Source organism: Emydura macquarii, unplaced genomic scaffold (genome assembly GCF_026122565.2).
Source record: "Emydura macquarii macquarii isolate MOO-44397 ecotype Brisbane River unplaced genomic scaffold, CSIRO-AGI_Emac_v2 contig_1300, whole genome shotgun sequence".
Lineage (NCBI taxonomy): Eukaryota > Metazoa > Chordata > Testudines > Chelidae > Emydura > Emydura macquarii.
This window is the reverse complement of record NW_027131437.1, coordinates 1,361,236-1,381,309: the sequence shown is the minus strand read 5'-3', so window position 1 is coordinate 1,381,309 and position 20,074 is coordinate 1,361,236. Positions and strand designations below refer to the sequence as shown.

Sequence of the window (20,074 nt, the reverse complement as noted above, 5' to 3'; positions counted from 1 at the left end):
GAAGGGGACAGAACTAGGCAAAAGAGCTGCCCCGGCGTGAGCTGCCCGCTCGGCCGTCAGAGGCTGCCCCGGACCATCCGGCGGGGCCCAGGCTCTCACCTCGGTGGCATACAAGATGCCAATGATGCCCGAGATGACGGGGCTGTTCTCGCTCTCGTGCTCCTGGCAGATCAGCTCGATGTCCCGCAGTTTGCTGAAGTAGAAATCGCGCTCCTTCTCCAGCCCGTCCACCGTCAGCTTTAGGTCCATCAGCTGGGCCAGCAGGGAAAGAGGAGTGGTTAACAGTGCGCCACGGGGACTGGCACCTCTGCCCCCCAGCCCCAGTGTCCGCCGTGGGATCTGCTGCCTGCGCCCCCCCCCAACCCCAGCACCCCCTTTGTGCGACTGCTGGGACAAAGTGGGACCCAGGGCGTGTGATCGTTGCAGAGACCCCCCAGTAGGCCGGGGCGACGCCGACCGACATGCTGCATCCTGGCAGCTGGGGCCCTCCTCTGCAAGCAGCTGAAGGGACGGGGTGCAGGCCAGGTGACAGAGGAGGGCAGAGGGTGTGACTGAGGCTGGCAGCTGGTTTGGCACCGAGGCAGAGCCCAGGGTGCTGGATCCTGCCCCCCAAGATGGACTTCACTGAATCTTCCGGCTCTGAGCTAACGTGAACCGTGCGACGCTGCGCCCGACCCTCCCCTTCCACGCGCTTTGGAAGGCAGGTGTCATGCTGTCTGGGTAAGGGGGGCCCGAGGTGTATTCAGGAGCTCCCACTGCTCCTTTCTGCACCTGTCTCGCGTTGGGGGTGTCACACAGGCTGGCTTGAGTGGGGGGAGCATTTAGTAATGGTGGGACATCAGTGTGGCAGGAACGTGATAATGCATGTGAGGTACGTCATGTCAGGTGCTGTTAGCAGGGATGTATTGTGCTGATAAGATACTGACACTGTGTTCGTGTGTTATATGTGAAATGAAAGCTATGGCTGTATTGCTATTTCTGTATGTCAATTTGGGCTGGCTGGGACACACCCCGGACAGAGGCGGCAGGACAATAGCCTGTTTAATGGCCATTGAGACACGCACAGATGGGAGGAGCCCAACCACATCTGAAGAGTTACCAGGATCAGCCCATGTGACTCTGGACCCCAGTTTGGTTCTTGTGACTGCCCACAGGCCACATGGCCCGGGACAGAGGGTTTATAAGATCAAACCACAGGATCCATTTGGTCTTTGCTCCTGTCCAGCTGCAGACACACACCTGCCTCTGGATCTATTCATTGTGCAACTGAACCGAAGGACTTAGACCCATCCAGGTACTGGATGTGAACCAGAGGAACTGTACAAGCTGAAACTCCACAATTCTCCCAGAAACCTGATGTCTATGGACTTTTAATCATGTGTATGTATCTGTGATTTGCTCTAATCCTTTAACATTTCTCTGATGGTTTATTTCTTTCTTTTTACAATAAACCTTTAGTTTAGTTACTAAAGGATTGGCTGGCAGCGTGGGATTTTAGGTAAGATCCAGACTTATATTGCTCTGGTGCTGTGGCTGACCCCTGGGGTCAGAGGGAACCTTTCTAGCAAAGAGCAGAGAGTTCTAGTAACTGATCTCTTCACTGGACCTGGTGCTGATTTGGGAGCCAGGAGCAGAAATGCAGTGAAGGGGGCTGTGGGCATTTGTGGCCTGGCTTCTTGATAACCAGTGTGGGGTAATCAGAAGCGCAGTTTGTGGCTGGTTGGGAAGTCTGGCTTCAGTGCCACCCACCAGTGCTGGCAGAATCTGCTCTGCTCTTACAGCCTTGGCATTCTCGGGTGGCTGCCCTGGGCACGGCCGGGTCACAGCAGGTAGCGGGTGCTGAGTGCGCCGGGGGCAGACCCAGGAGCACTCAGTGTGGAGGCTCGCCCTAGCGCGTGCCCTGCGGGGTGTCCCACCAGAGGGTCCGTCTGGACGTCAGTGAGAGCTGGCGGCTGATGCACCAGGCGGGTCCTGCAGCCCGTGCGGGGAGCAGTAAGCGAAGGGGCGGCAGAAGCTGGCGTGGAAGCGTCTCCTGAGGCTGGCCAGGGGAGCCCGGTGCAGAGGGAGCTCTGCGTGCTGGAAGCAGCCGATTGCGCGCCGGGGGGAGGAGGAGGAGGGTCGGTCTCAGCTGTGGGTTCCTGGCCCAGCAGCTACAAGAGGCACCCCACGACCGAGCTCTCCATCCAGCAGGGGGTCTCCATGAGCGGCCCCCCGGCCGTGGGGCTGAAGGGGAGGGAAGGGAGCTGAGGCTGACGGAGTCGCAGGGCCGGTGACGGCGAAGCGGGGCCACGGCAGAATCCATCGACCGCTGGGTGCTGGGCCCAGGCAGCCAGACGACACTCACACCTGCCCCGAGGGGTCTCTGCGAAGTTCACACCCCCTCCTCCCACCCCCTAGTGAACCCTGCCACACACAGGGGAAACTGAGGCACGCACCGTGGTCATATAAAACATTAAGAAAATTCCCACTTTGTCACCCTTGTGGCCCCCGGAGCCCCGCACTACTGCCTCCCCGGACAGCTCCCGGGACCTGTGCGCTGCCCCCATGGAGCTGGAGGGACAGGCCTAGTGCTAGCGACTGCAGGGTGGCGTGGAGGCCAAGCAGCGGGGCCAGGCCCAGCGCAGACGCCGCCCGTGCCCCTGGGGCAGCCTCGCCCACCTGCCCCTCCCCACCTGCTGGTTGAGCTCCAGGATCTGGGCGTCGGCTTCGCTGCCCCCGTTGCGGGCGGCGGGCGGGTTTTTCCGCGTGATGTTGCTGGGGACGATGTTGCTCACTCGGATGGGTGCCGGCATGGTCTTGGGGCCCGTGGGGGAGGTTCTCTGGGGGACTGGAGAGAGCCAGAGGTTAGCACAGCCCCGGGCGCAGCCCCCACCCCCAGCGCGTCCCCAGCACCCTGGCGCAGCACGGGCCCGGCCCACCCTGCGGGGCGTGGGGCGCAGTCATGCGGGGCAGACGTGTCCATAGGCAGCAGGTCGGGGGCCCAGCACAGGGAGAGTCAGGACGCCTGGGTTCCATGCCCGAAGTCTCGGCTCCACCCTGCCTCAGTTTCCCCAAATGGGCAGAACACGGCCATGGGGCCGTGGGAGGTGTCGTTCATTAGCGCTGGTGAGGGACAGGGGAGGGCAGGGTACGAGGACTCCTGCGGGGCAGCCTCAGGGCCCCGTGGGCAGCAGGGTGCGGATGTCGACCCCAGAACTGGCGCCTCCCCCTGCCAGGAGCACAGCCAAGCACCTGCCCCAGCTCAGCGGGCCCCTCTCCCCTCTCTGTCCTGGCCCCTTGCCCCCCCCAGGTTCAGCAGCTTCCCTCCCTGTCCCCATGCTCCCCCCTCACCCCCCAATTGCCCAGAGACACAGCCAGGCCTGGGGGTTCCTCTCAGCTGGGCCCTGCCCCGCCTGGGCTCTGGGGATCCAGGGGCCCTGCCCAAGGCAGTCCCCCCCCAGATTGGCAGGAGGCTTGTCCCCCCCCTTCCCCGGAGCCAGCCCCCCACTCCCTGCACGTTCCCACGAAGCTGCCTGCCCCCAGGACCTGGGCAGGGGGGCTCTGCCCCCCAGAGTGGGCTGCAGTTCTGCCTCTCGGCCCAGCTCTCCCCTGGCTGAGCTCCATGCACGGGAGGGGCTTCCCGAGTGCCAGGGGAGCAGCAGCCCCCCCCGGCGGTGCCCCTCACCGGCCCCCCCCATCCTGCTCCCCCCCGCTGGCCCTTCGCTGGCCCCCCAGTGCCGGACAGGCTGAGGGGACGCTGGCCCAGAGCAGTAGGAGAAGCTGAAAGGAGCCAACGTCCCGACCTGTGGGTCCCTGGCTCAGCTTTGTACCCGCCCCCTGGCACCTCCCTCAAGCCCCCCGGGCTGACCTCACCTGCGCCAGGCTGGGCCCACGCCGCCGAGGCCCCTGCCCCCCAGCCTGGCCAGGCCAGGGCTCCCAACGTGGGGTGCCAGAGGCTGCGACACGGGGCTTAGCTGCCCCCAGCCCAGGGGGGCCGGGTCCCACGGGGCTGCAGAGCCAGGCCCAGAATGGGGGGAGGGCAAGGCCGGGCAGGGCTGGGGAAAGAAGGGGTGCAAGCTCCCAGCCCTGCCCTCCAGCGAGGAAAGGAGCACCCCCCATGGCCAGGTGCCAGCTGGAGCCAGCCCTGCCCTGGGCTGAACGGAGGCCGTGGGCAGGGCAGGCCGGCCCCAGTGGTGGGGGGAGCTCAGAGGCAGGGAGCTGGGGGCGCTCTGCACGGTGTGGGGGCGAGGGAGCTGGGCTGATCCATTGCGTGTGGGCAGTGGGCCCTGCCCTGGGGGTGCCCCCCGCATGTGGGCTGCGCCAGCCCCCCAGTGCAGAACTGTTCCAGGGCCGGACACTGGGTGCATGGCCCACGGCTCCGCTGCCCCTGGGCGGGGTACAGCTGCATGCTGGGCCACGTCCTCCCGGGCGGCCCAGCTCAGAACATGCCGGCCCCGCCCCCGGCCCCTCCACACCTGCTTGGCGCCGACGGCCGGGCGCTGCCGAGCCAGGACACCACACGCCGGCGCCCCTCTGCCCAGGGCTGCAGGGCCTGCCTGGCCGGGCTGGCGCAGGGCAGGGGCGCGCGCGGAAGGCCATGCTAGCAAGCGGTGCGACCCGGGCGGAGGCGGGGCCCTGTGGGCGCAGGGGAGGGGCGCCCGTTGCCGCCGGCGGGTCGACGACATTACCTGCCATGCCAATGGGTTTCTTGGGTTTGTTGACGTTCTGATCACCTGGGTTAGGAGACGGGGCCACGTCCTGGCCCTGCCGCGCCAGCAGCGGGTTGTACTCCTTCCCGTCGTAGTTGGCATCGAAGAACTTCTTGAACCACTGAATAAACTCAAAGTTATCCTGGAATTTCCCTTTCACCAGCCTCTCCACCGCGATGATCTGCAAGGAGAACCAGCCAGCGTGTGGGCACGGGGGCCGGCCGGCCCTGCACCCCCCTCCACTGCACCCGCAGGGTCAGCACCGGGGCGGCTCCCACGGGGAACAGGAGACTCTGGGGGAAACGCCGGTTCACGTCGCTCCCTGGGCCCGTCTGTCAGTCCAAAGCTCTGCCGGGCACGGGGACAGGGGCAGACACGCGGGGGGAATGGGGCCACGGGGAATGGCGCTGGGGGTGCAGCTGGTGGGCACAGGGGTGGCGGAGGGGTGCCCACATTCGCCTCAAGCTCTCACCTGGGCTCCCCACCCCGATTTCTGAGCCCGTGAAAAGCAGCAGGGGTCCCCCACATCGCAGGAGCCTGACGCCCAGAGCGCCCAGCTCAGCGCCTGGCAGGGGGTCAGGAGAGGGGCACAGCCTCCCCGGCCAAGCACGTGGCACTGCTCCGCCAGCCAGGCAGTGGGGCAGGAGCGAGCGGCCCAGTCCCCCAGCCCCGTGCAGCCCGCAGAGCCGGCTGGGGCCAGGTCCCCCACGGTTTGCCATGTCCCAGGGCAGCCCAGAGCCACCTCCCCCACGCCAGGCCCGGGGCTGCCCTGGGGCCCAGCAGGGACCCACCTTGTCCACCCCCATCTTCTTGAAGGCGGCCTGGAGCACCTTGAAGTTGTGGATGAACTCGTGCTCCAGCTTGGCCTGGAACTTCACCTTGCGCAGGTGCACGCAGCCCGGGAACAGCATGTCCATGAACTGGCAATAGGCAGCGCCTGCGGGCGGCACGGGCACAGCACGACTCGCTTCCCTGCCCCATGGCGCGGGACCCCAACCCTGCCCACCCCCCACAGCCCCTGCACCCCGGCCCTGGGCTCCCCAGCGCCTGCCCGCACCCCACACGCTCTGCACCCCGGCCCTGGGCTCCACCCATCCCATCGCCTGCCTGCACCCCCCGTCCTGGGCTCCCCATCGCCTGCCCACGCCCCACACCCCCTGCACCCCAGCCCTGAGGCTCTTCCCTGCCCAAGGGCGGCTCTGGGGCCATTGCCACTTGGGGCCTGCTGCCTGTCTTGGACTCCTGGGGGGCTGGGGCTCAGCTGGCCAGGGTCCCTCTTGTCCTGGCCCCGAGGGCGGCGGTGGGGCCCAGGGGAGCCGGGCGAGGGGCCCCGGACCCAGCCCTACCTGAGCACAGCTGCTCGATCTTGGTGTAGTTGAGGTGCAGGGAGTCGTTGACCCAGGCCAGCATGTCATGGCGACTCAGGTTCTCGCTGGTCACGGATGTGGAATACACATTGACGGCCATGCCCCAGCTGGCGGCAAGAGAGAGAGAGAGAGCGTCACAGCGGCGCCGCGACCCGGCTCCCCCTCGCTCCCAGCCCTGGCACGGAGCCCCACGGGCATAGGGCTTCTCCAGCTCAGCTCCAGCCCGGCCCGGCAGGGGCCAGCATCTCCTCCATCCCAGGAGCTCCCCGGCTGGGATCAGCGCTCAGCCGGGGCCCTGCCCCAGGCCTGGGTAGCCTGCCACCCGTCGGCGCTCAGGGCCGGCTAACGCACGGGTGCGACGTGGCCCCAGGAACATCGCCTGGGGGGGCCAATGCAGGCTGGGGGCAGCAATGCATGCACGCCCATGGGGCACACGCAGTCCCCAGCCGGGTGCGCTTCCCCTGCGGGCACCCCTCGAAAGCGGGACGTGGCCAGGCTTTACCACAGCGATGAGCAGCAAGGGGGGGCACCCAAGGACACCCCTGGGAGCGAGCGCCCGCTGCTATGGAAAGGGTCAAGTGAGGGGGGAGGGGAACTCAGCCCTGGATGGCAGCACCCCCTTGTGTGCATGGGGCAGAGCCCCCCCCCGCAGCACCGTGCCCCCCCGGAGCTCCTGCCCCGCTCCCCGCAGCACCTACCATCCGACTGGGTGCTGGGCCAGCCCTGGTTCTGAGGGGTTCTCACACGGGGGTGCAGACGGCACAGGGGGTCCACGAAACATTACAGAAAAAGAAGAGACATAATCTCCCCGCGCTGCGCCGTGCTGCCCTGCGCACCGAGGAAAACGGACACGCCGACCCGCTCCGTGTCACCACCTATTCCCTGGTGCCAAACCACGGCCTCACACGCACGGGGCAGGAGCGGCACCGTAAAACACCCGCTGCTTTGCAACGCGATGGGGGGGCCGCCGTCCTTGGACGACAGATTCCTCTGGCGGGCGTGAGTTACAGCATGTGAGCAGATTGCACTGAGAACGGTCCGGGGTTCCAGCGGCCTCCGACTAGCAGCACCCGCTGTGCTGAGCCATGGACGGTGCCGGGTCAGACAGTAGGACACAAACAAGGACAGGAAACGTGACGACAGTCACAGGGATTTGGGTTTCTGGGATTTAGTGACGGACGACCGCAGAGCGTCCGCACAGCCTGTCAAATGAGCCCGGAAACCTGCGAGGCTGAAAGGACCCCTCCCAGCACGGCACCGAGAGCGTAAGGAGAAATCCAGAGACTTTTCTCAACGAAGGAAAAAGAACACAACTGACAAAACCGCAGCGACAAACGAAGCATCCCTTCTGCGAAAGGCTCTGAGAGCTTCCTCCTCCCAGCGCTGCGGATTCAAACCCTCCACGGGAGCAGAGCCCAGCCTGCTGGAGAAAGCTGCAGGTAAGCGAAGGCGGTGTGAAGAAGCATCAGGCCACGCCACTTTCCAAGCAGCCAGGCAGTCGGAGCAGTGAAGAGCTTGCAGACGATGGGAAATGCTAACTAACACCTGAAAGGCTCCGCAGGCGTGAAGCGTTTGCAATTCAGCTTGAGGAGACAAGGGAGGCTGGCAACACACCCTGATTCGCTTTTGTTCCTTACGTTTGGCTGGGGGAAAGTTTGGAAGGTTTTTCTTTCTGTCCGGAGTTACCAGCGCGGACAACGGGTCAGGATGAGCTCCTGAAAGCTGGATCGCTGACCGGCAGAAGCGTGTTGCTGTTTGCATGCAGCAAGAAGAGGAGCCAGAAGCACATGGGGGATTGTGACAAGGGCGTTGCAGCGCCAGGCCCTGGTCTCCAAGAGAGCGGAACCCGAACTCCGCCCTGCGCTCAATGCAGCTGTGACTGCTGAGAACTTGGTCACGGCCCGGCCTCGGCGTTCCTGCCTTTTCACAGAGCGGCGTTCAGAAATGGCTGCAGGCCGGGCACCTTCCTGGTCCATACGGACGTGCACTGGCTCTCCCACGGCCGTGCTGGGAAGTTTATGAGCTGTGCAAAGAGCTGCTGGGTTTTCTCTCCGTGCAGCACCCCAAGATCGCCGCAGGCTGGATCGCAGAGTCACACACTTGCTGAATGCGTGGAGCCTGTCCACGCGCGGAGACATCACAGCCACGCTGAGGAGAGCGCCACGGCGGCAGCATTGCAGAGGAAAGTAGAGATTGGGCAAGCCAGCCTGAGCAGTGGCTCCCAGACCCGCTTCCGCTACTGACGGGAGCCTGGGTGCCAAGAGCGCGACAACCGGCTGGCCAAGACAGCAGCGTCGCCGGCGGTGCCGCGTTGGCAGAACGCTTCCGTGTGTACTTGAAAAACGCCCGGGATCCGTCCAGCGTCTGCTGCGCCATCCTGCTGGCAAAGCGGAACAGGAGCGGCTCAAACGACCCCGGCAGCGCACACGGGGTCAGACACCTGGCCTGTCCGCTGCAGACTTCGGAGTGCCCCGTTTGGTGCCAGGAGGGAGCTAGTGCCGGTCACAGCCCCACAGCTCCGTGCCACGTGGCGCTCTGCCACGGCAGCTATACAGCCTGGCTGCGGAGAACGACGGACGAGTTCGCTTGCCGGCCACCCCCAAGGACAGCCTGGCCTTGCAGTAAGAAGCTGCCCCCCGACATCTGTAAGCACTCGGCCTCCCCTCCTTAAAGCATGCCTACGCCGCACACGGAGCTTGGCCAGCCAGCTGTGAGCTGGGGGTCCGTGCTTAGCGCTGCGTTTGCAAAGGGGTCCGTCAACAAACCCCAGTTTGAGAACCAAACCCTAGCGAGCCCTGGCTCTGCGCCCTGGAGCACCTGCGCTTCCCCCACAGGCGCCCATCCCCGGAGCAGCCGGAGCCTGCCTACCTCGGCACAGCAAAGGGGTGACGCTGTTGTCAGCCATGCAGCAAGACAAGCCGCCCCCTCCCCTCCTGGGGCCCACGCAGAGCCACCCCCCGCGCTGTGGGGCAGAGCAGCCCTGGATGTGCCCCACTCGTGCTTCCATGCTCTGTGCTGCACGTTTCACTCTCGCCGCCGGGGGAGCCCTTGCAAGACAGAATCAGGCGCCAGGCAGCTCCAGGCGCGTACCGGGGCCGTGTCTACACTGCAGCAGGGAATGAGGTCTCAGGCCGGGCAGGCGGAGGGGCACTAGCACGGCTCGATCTAGTGCCCTACAAATCGCAGTGGGGGAGCCGCGGATCTAGTGGCTCCCGGCCCCTTAGCAGCATGTCCATGTGGGACAGGCCCGGGCACACCCTGCCATGCACAACCAGTGCCGGCCTCCCCTCGTGCAGCCGAGTGCCTGGGACAAACCTCCACCGGAGACACCTCCCCCGGCAGCCCCTGCGCCGCCCCCACTCCCCAGCCCCCTGGGGTGGCAGGGCCAAGCAGCCGGGGCCTGCAGACCGGCGCTCTGGTCTGGTCCCAGAAGCATGGCGCAGGGGAGGGGGGCCAGGGACCCGGCGACAGCCACGGGGCCGCCCTCTCACCCGCACTAACTGTGCAGGTAGCAGCCAGAGAGACAAACGCACCAGGCCTGGCTCCACGGGGATCTGGGCAGCCGGAGGGGAGCGAGCAGCTCTGAGGGGTGGGGGGGAGGGAAGTGAGCAGCTCTGGGGGGGGGGGAGCTCTAAGGGGTGGGGGGGGGAGTGAGCAGCCTGCGCCAGCAGCCAGTGCTCTGCCCGGGGTGTTTGCACACAGACCCTGTGCCCGGCCCTGGGGCTGGGGCGTCTCCAGCATCCCCGGTGCCCCCCCCGCACAGTCACCTGGACGAGGCTCCGGCCCGCTGCGGCCCCAGCAACTCAACAGGGCCCTGCACCCTGGGGTGGTGCCCTGCTGTGTCACAGAGCCCCCCCACACTCAGCCAATCAGAGTGCAGGACCGGGGACACCTCATCACCGGCCCCGCACACACAAAGGGCAGAGCGGCCGGGGGGAGACGGTCTCAGGGCTATGGGGCCAGCCGGGGGGCGTCTCCCCATGGAGGGCTGGGGCCCCGCTGCTGGGACATTTAGAACCAGCCCAGACACAGCCCGGCTCCTGGGGGGATGGACGGGAGCACCCCTCCCCTGTAGAGCTCAGCTCCCCCCTGTGGTTTGGGGCAGGAGGGGAACTTGCCCTCCAACCGGCCCCGGGCCTCCCTCAGAGCCACCCGTGCCCCGGGCACAAGCCAAGTGCCCCATGCAATCTGCCAGCCAAGGAGGCCCAGCATGGTCCAGGCTGTCCTCGCTCCCGCGCCCCCACGCGTGGCTGAGGGTGGCACCAGACACACTGGCAGGGCGGGAGGACACGCGTGTCCCGGGTCCTGTCTCCGGCAGCCGCATGCTCTCGCCAGCCCCAGCCGCGCACCCCTCGGTAACTCCACAGCGCTCTTGGCCCAGCGCCGGCTGGCAGAGGTGGCTAGTTGTGGCTGGGTGTGGATGTGCTGCCCGGCGGGTCCCAGCCCCTTGGGACCCCCATTCCCTGCTCTGCACCCCGCGTCCCAGGCCAGCTGATCCCTCTGGAGATCAGCCCCCCCCGGTGAGTTCTCAGGGCACCGCGCTCTGGCCAAGCAAAGCCCTTGGCGACTGCCAGCGCGGCAAGCCCCAGGGCAGGCCCGGAGCACGTGGGCATCTGCCGCACGCCCTGGCTGCACCCTGCCCGGTGCCAGACGGGGGATCTCAGCCTGAGCCCGTGGCAGCAGCGGCCCCGCCCTCGGAGTTATCCCGCATGCAGGGGAGTCTCCAGGGGGAATGTTAGTGACTGACAAGCTGCTTCCGGGGGGCTCCCCGTGTCAGCCCTTGGTCAGACGGGCCCCAGGGCACATGGAAAGGCCCAGGCGCGGTGTCACGCGGGCTGGCTTGAGTGGGGGGGGGCATTTAGTAATGGTGGGACATCAGTGTGGCAGGATCGTGATAATGCATGTGAGGTACGTCATGTCAGGTGCTGTTAGCAGGGATGTATTGTGCTGATAAGATACTGACACTGTGTTCATGTGTTATAGGTGAAATGAAAGCTATGGCTGTATTGCTATTTCTGTATGTCAGTTTGGGCTGGCTGGGACACACCCCGGACAGAGGCGGCAGGACAATAGCCTGTTTAATGGCTATTGAGACACTCACAGGTGGGAGGAGCCCAACCACACCTGAAGAGTTACCAGGATGGGCCCATGTTACTCTGGACCCCAGTTTGGTTCTTGTGACTGCCCACAGGCTGCATGGCCCGGGACAGAGGGTTTATAAGATCAAACCACAGGATCCATTTTGTCTTTGCTCCTGTCCAGCTGCAGACACACACCTGCCTCTGGATCTATTCATTGTGCAACTGAACCGAAGGACTTAGACCATCCAGGTACTGGATGTGAACCAGAGGAACTGTACAAGCTGCAACTCCACAATTCTCCCATAAACCTGATGTCTATGGACTTTTAATCATGTGTATGTATCTGATTTGCTCTAATCCTTTAACATTTCTTTCATGGTTTCTTTCTTTCTTTTTACAATAAACCTTTAGTTTAGTTACTGAAAGATTGGCTGGCAGCGTGGGATTTTAGGTAAGATACAAACTCATATTGCTCTGGTGCTGGGGCTGACCCCTGGGGTCAGAGGGAACCTTTCTAGTAAAGAGCAGAGAGTTTAAAGAACTGGTCTCTTTACTGGACCTGGTGCTGATTTGGGAGCCTGGAGCTGAAATGCAGTGAAGGGGGCTGTGGGCATTTGTGGACTGGCTTCTTGATAACCAGTGTGGGGTGATCAGAAGCAGTTTGTGGCTGGTTGGGAAGTCTGGCTTCAGTGTCACCCACCAGCGCGGGGAGAATCTGCTCTGCTTTTGCAGCCTGCCCTGACCTTGGCATTGTCAGTTGACTACCCTGGGCACGGACAGGTCACACGCGGCAGCTGGCAAGCCCCACGTTAGCCCTGTCCCTGCCACACCCCCACGGGCTGGGCACACGCTCCGCAGCAGTGGCCGAGGGGTTAAGCACACAGGCGCAAAGGGCTTCGAGGTGGGGCTCGGCCAAGCCCCCAGCTGCAAGGAGCTGGCCCCGCTCTGACAGCGCCCTCCTGCCCGCAGGGTGAGCTGGGACCCTCCCCTCTCAGCCAGCCTGAGCCAGCCAAACCACGGGCACCACAGTGCCAGGGAAGGGTCCCACCGGGCCCACCCCAGCTGGCTGGAGCACGGCCCAAACTGGCAACCAGGGGTCTGGGCACAGGCCGGGTCCATCCCTCTCCCGGCTCCAGCCGACAGGCTCCCGGCACAGGCTGGCCTTTCGGGTCTGCTGCAGCTGACAAGAGTTCCGCTGGCCCTGGAACGAGCCTGGAGCCTGTGAGAAAGGCCCAGGGCAGTGGGATCTCTGGGGGGGCGGGTGCAGGGCCCCCACACACCCAGCAGCCATGGGGCCCAGCGGCGAAGGGGGAAGCCTGGTCAGAGCAGGACAATCCACACATCAGCTGCCCCACTGCAGAGCACAGCCAAGTGGGCAAAGGCCAGGGGAAGCCGCGGGGTCCCAGCTGTCAGACAGAGCCGAGCCAGCCCCCGCCTGATCCTCCCTGGGGGCAGGATGAGCTGGGTCCCAAGAGCCGTGGCTCCGGCTCCTTCTCCCAGGAGCCTGTCCCAGGCCAGGGAGCCGCTCTCATGTCTCCAGCCCGCCTCTCTGAGCACCCTGGAGAGCTCCCTGCCGCCTCCCAGCCCCAGGGTAGCCAGCGTCAGGCTGCCAGGGTGGAGTGTCCAGGGTCCTGCAGCTGAGCCCCCGCCCGAGCTGTCCGGGAGGCTGCTTTCCCGTCTGGTTCAGACCCGCGAGCGCCACCGAGCTGTGTTAGCGCCAGACGGGCCAACAGGGCCGCGCGGGTGGGAGAGGGAAGCCAGTGAGCTCCCAGGGCAGAGACGTGTCAGTGAGATGATGGGCTGCGGGGGGCAGGCCTAGCTGTTGGCAGACAGGCTGTTAACACCACGGTCCCCCCACCCCCAATTTTCTCCTTGGAAAAGCAGCAGCAGCAGCAACCACCGTCCTGGCTGCCGCCCCCATCACCTGGACCACTGGGCGTCCTCTTGCTGCCCCCACCGCGAGGAGATGGCCTGTCCGGCTGGTGCTGGGCCGGAGACCGACCAGTGCCGGAGCGACCTGAGCAAGGGGTGAGCCAGGTTCCAAAGCAGCAATTGACTTGCCCCACCCGCCAGCCCAAAGCGTCCAGCCGCTCTGTACCCACACCAGCAGCAAAAGCCCCGTTTCCCATCCTGCTCTTCTCTGCCTTCGCGCCGGCCGGCCCGTCCAAGCAGCACACTGACGACCGCGCCCGGCTCGGAGCGGGACAGGACTCGCCCCTTCCTCCCCTGGGGGGGCTGGCCAACTGGGATGGGCTCTGGGCAGGGCTCGCGTCCGTGTTGCAGGATCCCTCCAGGCCCACGTCGAGGCTTGGCCTCGTCTGAACCCTTTCCTCCCCAGCGCCGCACCCGTTCCATCCCCACCCTGACGGGAATTGCCGAGCGTGGCTGCCACAGAGCGCAGCCGGCGGAGCTCGCGCCTCCGGAGCCCCAGCCCTGTGTGACACCATCTGGCGGGGGCCCGTTGGGGGGTCCCCATAACACCGGTGATTACAGCTCAGTGGATGCAGCCACCCCTCAGAGTGTGTCCTCCTCCCGGGCGGCTGGCAGGCCGGCAGGTTTGAGCTGCTTTCCCGCATGCCAGGGGACCGGAGATTGCACAGCCGGGGCAGTGTTAATTCGAGTGCACACCAGTGAGGTGACAGAGGGCCAGAACAACCCACCCCCGGCCCCCGGGAAGCCCCGGTGTCGCAGGCCCTGGGGGGGGGGGGGAGCAGTGGCAGCTTCCTGTCCATGCCCAGGGCTCGACTGCTCCCCAGGCCTGCCCCCGAGGAAGGATTCAGACCCGCAGAGACTCACCACGCGCAACTCCCAGCACGACGGCCTTGATCCCGGCGGGAGCCCACTAACTACATCAGCTGCAGCCAAGTACTTCATGCCCCCCTCGGCTCTGTGCCACACCCCACTGCTCAGCAGGCTGCTCTGCCCCCCTGCTGCCCCCAGGAATGGCCCCAGGGCTCCCCCTCCAGCACACTAAGATCCAGCTTCTTGTCCCCGCCCCAGGGCCTCTCCCAGTTTGGCCCGTCCCCATTCATCTCCCATCACCATCCTGGCCCGGTGAGACCAGCTGTCACAGCCCAGTCCCCGCCTCTCCTGCTATCCCTGCCAGCTGCCAGCGAAAGCCCCGTAGGAGAGGGCAGGCTGCGGGGCCACGCCGGTGACTTTGTGGCTGGCGAGCTCTAAGCCCTGGGGCTACTGGCAGGCAGGGCCCAAGCATAATTTTTTCGGGCCCCATACAAACTTCCCACACACACACCCATAGGGGTTGCAGCCTGGGCCGGGACCCCCAGGCCTGTGGGCCCTGGTAAAGTGCACCCTTTCTCCCCCAGTGTGGGGGCCCTGCTGGAAACCAGCCCCAAAGCAGGCCGGGCCCTGGCTCATGCACTGCATCCCGAAGGGGGCTCAGAGCAGGGAGGGCACCCCAGTGGGGTTTGCAAGGGCACCACAGGGGCCAGGGAAAGGCCCCCGCCCCTGTAACCTGAAACACAGCAACACAGGGAAGGGGGGGCCTTTGTAACAGAGCCCGGGGCCAGCCCGCTGTGGAAAACAAGCCAGCGCCTTTGCCGCACTCCAGGGAGCAGCTCAGCCCAGCCGGCCACCGGGCAGCTGAAAATAGCACAGATTCCGGCTGCAGCAACGCCCGTCCCTGCCACGGCTTCGCAGCTCCCTGCCTTGCCTTGCTGGAGGCAGCCATCCCGCAGGGGAGGGCGTATTAACGGGGATCCTCCAGCCCCAGTGCAGAGCCGAGGGCAGAAGATGATAAAGTACAGGTAGGAGCTGAAGAGAAAGTCACACGAGAGAGAACCCCCTTCAATGCCCCATGTGGAAGCAGACAGCTAAATAATGGCCTTTTATACAGGTTTGTACACAAATGCACGAAGCCAAACTACTAGGACAGGCGACCTGCGTGCCGGGTGTTCAGGGAGGATGCTGGCAGAAGAGGCAAATCAGAAACTTGGTGGAACAATGATAATCAGAGGGACCCAGTACTAACAGGGTAGGAAATATACGGGGATGACACAGTAGGTTGCGCTGGGGCGGGGGGTTGGGGGGGAGAGTGTCACTATGTGTGAAAGAAAGCAGAGTCAAATAGAGTCAACATTTTAAATGAATCCAACTGTGCCATAGACTTTGGACAGACACTGCACGCTTGAGTAGTAAGAGAATAGCCGTGTGCATATCCTGCCGACCGTCCGACATGTCCAGGGAGATTGGGCAGGCTACAAAAGCAGAAAACCCAACAACAATGAGGGGTTCAACTATCCCCATATTGACTGGGGCCATGTCACCTCAGGACAGGATGCAGAGAGAAAACATTTAGACCCTGCTAATGACGCCTTCTTGGCACAGCCAGTCCTGGAACCCACTAGGGGAGAAGCAATTCTTGATTTTGTCCTAAGTGGCGCACAGGATCTGGTCCAAGAGGTGAATACAGCTGAACCACTTGTTAACTTCAACAATAACGTAATTAAATTCACATGTTGTGGGGAGGAGACCAAAGAAACTCACCATCGTAGCATTTAACTTCAAAAAGGGAGCTACACAAAACTCAGGCCATTGGTTAAACGGAAATTAAAAGAAGCAATCACAAGAGTGAAATGCCTGCAAACTGCGTATGAACTACTTACAAATACCATAATAGACGCTCAAACTAAATGTATACCCCAATGAAAACAAAACAAACCAAACCAAACGCCACTGTGGCTACACAACAGAGTAAAAGAGGCGGTTAGAGACAAAACGACATCCTTTAAAAAGTGGAAGTCAAATCCTACTGAGGGAAGCAGAGAAGAATATAAATGCTGGCCAGTCAAGTATAATCAAGGCAGGCAAAAAAGAATTTGAAGAGCAACTCGCCAAAGACACGCAAACTAACAGCAAACGTTGTTCTAAGGCCATCAGAAGCTGGAAGCTGCCAAACAACCAATGGGGCCACTGGACAACTGAGGTGCTACTGGAGCACTCCAGGGAGACAGGGCCATTGCTGAGGGCTGGTTCACACTGACCGCGCGATTTGGCGGCAGTCGACGGGGTTACACAAACTACGCAGAGTAGTTTGCGTAACTGACGTCGACTGCTCAGCTTCTCTTCTGCGCGCTGTTCGCACTGCACTGAGCCGTTCCCGTCGACACAAGAGTTTTGAAGGAAATCAAATGTGAAATCGCAGAACTACTAACTGTGGTATAGAATCATAGAGTTGGAAGGGACCTCAGGAGGTATCTAGTCCAACCCCCTGCTCAGAGCAGGACTAACCTCAGCTAAATCATCCCAGCCAGGGCTTTGTCAAGCCGCAGAATAAAAACCTCTAAAGATGGAGATTCCACCACCTCCCTAGGTAACCCATTCCAGTGCTTCACCACCCTCCTAGGGAAAAACCTTTTCCTAATGTCCAACCTAGACCTCCCCCCCTGCAATTTGAGACCGTTGCTCCTTGTTCTGTCATCTGCTACCACTGAGAACAGCCTAGCTCCATCCTCCCTGGAACCCCCTTTCAGGTAGTTAAAGGCTGCTATCAAATCCCCCTCATTCTTCTCTTCTGTAGACTGAACAAGCCTAGTTCCTTCAGCCTCGCCTCATAAGTCTTGTGCTCCAGCCCCCTCATCATTTTTGTTGCCCTCCGCTGGACTCTCTCCAACTTCTCCACATCCTTTTTGTAGTGGGGGGCCCAAAACTGGACACACTACTCCAAATGCAGCCTCACCAATGCCGAATAGAGGGGAACAATCACTTCCCGTGATCTGCTGGCAATGCTCCTACTAATGCAGCCCAATATGCTATTAGCCTTCTTGGTAACCAGGGCACACTGCTGGCTCATATCCTGTAACCTATCATATGTAACCTATCGCTTAAATCAGCTTCTGTACCAGATGACTGGAGAGTAGCTAATGTGATGCTGGTTTTTAAAAAAGGCTCCAGAGGTGATCCTGGCAATTACAGGCCAGTTAGCCTAACTTCAGTACCAGACAAATGGGTTGAAACTCTAGTAACAACAGAATGATCAGACACAGAGATGAACACGGTTTGTTGGGGGAAGAGTCAACATGGCTCGTTGGTGAGGGAAATCATGTCTCACCAATCTACTAGAATTCTCTGAGGGAGTCAACAAGCACGTGGACAAGGGTGATGCAGTGGATATAGTGTACTTGGATTTTCAGAAAGCCTTCGACAAGGTCACACACCAAAGTGTCTTCAGAAAAGTAAGTGGTCATGAGATCAGAAGGAAGGTCCTCTCCTGGATCAGTAACTGGTTAAAAGACAGGAAACAAAGGGCAGGAATAAATGGTCAGTTTTCAGAATGGAGAGAGGTAAGCAGTGGAGGTCCCCCAGGGGTCTGTACCGGGACCAGTGCTGTTCAACATACTCATAACTGATCTGGAAAAGGGGCAAACAGTGAGGTGGCAAAGTCTGCAGATGATACACAATTATTGAAGAGAATTAAATCCAGAGCAGAGTGGGAAGAGTTACTGCGGGACCTCACAACACTGGGTGACTGGCAACAAAACGGCAGATGAAATTCAGTGTTGACGAATGCAAAGTAACACACACTGGGAAAAATAACCCTTCCTGTACATACAAAAGGATGGAGTCTAAATGAGCTGTTACCACTCAGGAAAGGGGTCTGGGAGCCACTGGGGACAGTTCTCTGACCACATCCGCTCCCTGTGCAGCGCAGCCACAAAGCTAATGTTGGAATGCTAGAAACCATTAGGAGAGGGATGGATAATAAGACAATAAATAAGATAAAGTCACTCTCTAAAGCCATGGCACCTGCACCCCTTGAATGCTGCATGCAGATCTGCTCACCCCATCTCAGAAAAGAGACATTGGAATTGGAAAAGGTACTGAGAAGGGCAACAAACACGACTGGGGGATGGAACCGCTTCCCTGTGAGGAGAGGGTAAAAAGACTGGGACTGTTCAGTTTGTAAAAGAAACAGTTAAGGGGGGTATGAGAGAGGGCTATAAAATCGTGACTGGTGTGGAGACAGTGAATAAGGATTCAGCGTGTGATTCCTTCATTCACATGAGACAGGAAGCAGGGATCGCTCAATGAAATTAACAGGCGACAGGTTTAAAACAAAGCAAAGGAAGTATTTCTTCACTCATCACACAGTCAACCTGTGGAACTCATTGCCAGGTGATATGCGAAGGCCAGAAGTATAAGCGGGTTCAAAGAAGAACTAGACAATTTCCTGGAGGATTGGTCCATCAATGGCTATTAGCCAAGAAGGTCAGAGATGCAGCCCCCTGCTCTGGGTGTCCCTAAGCCTCTGCCTGCCAGGTGCTGGGACTGGACGACAGGGGATGGCTCACTCGATGATTGCCCTGTTCTGTTCACTCCCTCTGAAGCGCCTGGCACTGGCTGCTGTCGGAGACAGGTGTGACAGAGTGAGAATTATTCATAATATTTTGTCTGAATAGCGTGTGGGCCTCAGTTTCCCCTATGTGGCTCATGGGTAACTAGGTGTGGGTGGGGGAAAGGTGTTTATTCGTTGCAGAGATCCAGGCATGGTGGATGCCTGGCTGCCAGAGGCTCCATGCCCATGGAGAGTCCTAGCAGACGAAGGCCACTCCACATGCCCGGACATTTGGCACCTGCCAACCAGTGACCATGGATGGCCCCTCCTCAGGCAGCCAGCTGGCAGTGAGCCGCTGGAGAGCGAAGGACGGGGCAGGGGCTGGGGGTTGTTAAGTGTGGGACTGCAGGGAGGAGAGAAGAGGCTTGTGGGTGTTGGGACTAAGGAGGGGTTGGAGAGCTCTGGACTGACCCGGATGGACTTTGCAGTAATTTTCTGTTCTCCATGTTAACCAAGGACTTTATACGCTGGGCTCCTGACGTCTATTGAACCCTCCTGCGCTCACACCGCGGGCTGAGAGTCACTCCAGAGCCAGGACATTGGGGGCGCATGGCTCCCTCTGGGGGTGTCAGCCTCCCAGCTCAGGGAGCTCACGGCATGAAGTAGGGGTGCTGAGGGCGCTGAGGTTGGGTTGCAGGACGCAGTGACGCTGAGGGGCTGCCCCCAGTGAGAGAGTGTGACCCTAAGGGGGTTGACACACTGAAGGGGCCTCCCAGGGACTGTTCCAGAGCCTGGCGAGAGCACCGGGCCTGTGGATCCATGACACCAGGATACGGGGCGAGATGGACCTTTGGCCATTGTTATGTGCTAATCAATATCTTCATAGACCATTTGGCTAACGGCACAGAGAGCCCACACCAAGTTTGCGGCCGATACCGAGCAGGGTGGGTGTGTAAGCGCTTTGAAGGAAGGGTTAGAATTCAACATGGTCTGGACAAACTGGAGAAAAGGTCGGATTAAACAGGATGAAATTCAGTACGGACAGATGCAAAGTGCTCCACTTGGGAACTGCACAAATACAAAATGGGCAATGGCTACCTAGGAAGGAGTATTAGAGAGACAAGGTGGGTACAGTAATATCGTTTATTGGACCAGCGCCTGCTGGCCACAGAGACGAGCTGTTGAGTTACACCAGGTCACATCTTGGGATTGACGTGGCTGCAACAACACAGCATGCAGCAAGGAGTACAACAGAAAAGGAACTGAGGGTTAGACTGGATCACAGACTAAATACGAGTCACTGATGTAACATTGCTGCAAAACCCCCCCATAATTCTGGGCTGTGTCAGCGGGAGAGTTGTAAGTGAGACACGAAGTCATTCTTCTGATCTGCTCCACTCTGATTAGGCCTCGGCTGGAGTCTTGTGTCCAGTTCTGGGCGCCACATTTCAGGAAAGATGTGGACAAACTGGAGAGAGTCCAGAGGAGAGCAACTAAAATGATGAAAGGTCTGGAACAGACGGGCGAGGAGGGAAGATTGGTAAAAGTCTGGAGAAGAGAGGTCTCAAGGGGGACAGGATAACAGATTTCAAGTATGTGAAAGGTCGTTACAAAGAGGAGGGTGATGAATTATTCTCAAACACT

At 61.3% G+C, this 20,074-nt stretch overlaps 1 protein-coding gene across 4 annotated transcripts in view; it reads right to left on the bottom strand.

Annotated features, from left to right (window-relative positions):
• MAPRE3 (microtubule associated protein RP/EB family member 3) overlaps positions 1-20,074 on the bottom strand; it is a 60,131-nt gene that overhangs the window by 1,487 nt on the left and 38,570 nt on the right. For 2 of the 4 annotated variants that reach the window (XM_067550489.1, XM_067550490.1), the window contains exons 2-6: positions 6,035-6,162; positions 5,480-5,625; positions 4,668-4,869; positions 2,673-2,827; positions 100-252 (exon numbers count right to left, since the gene is read on the bottom strand). In XM_067550489.1, coding sequence (XP_067406590.1) covers positions 100-252; positions 2,673-2,827; positions 4,668-4,869; positions 5,480-5,625; positions 6,035-6,155 — 777 coding nt within the window. In that variant the 5' untranslated portion in view covers positions 6,156-6,162. The remainder of the gene's footprint in view (positions 1-99; positions 253-2,672; positions 2,828-4,667; positions 4,870-5,479; positions 5,626-6,034; positions 6,163-20,074) is intronic. The other 2 variants (XM_067550492.1, XM_067550491.1) reach the window with 2 other exon arrangements.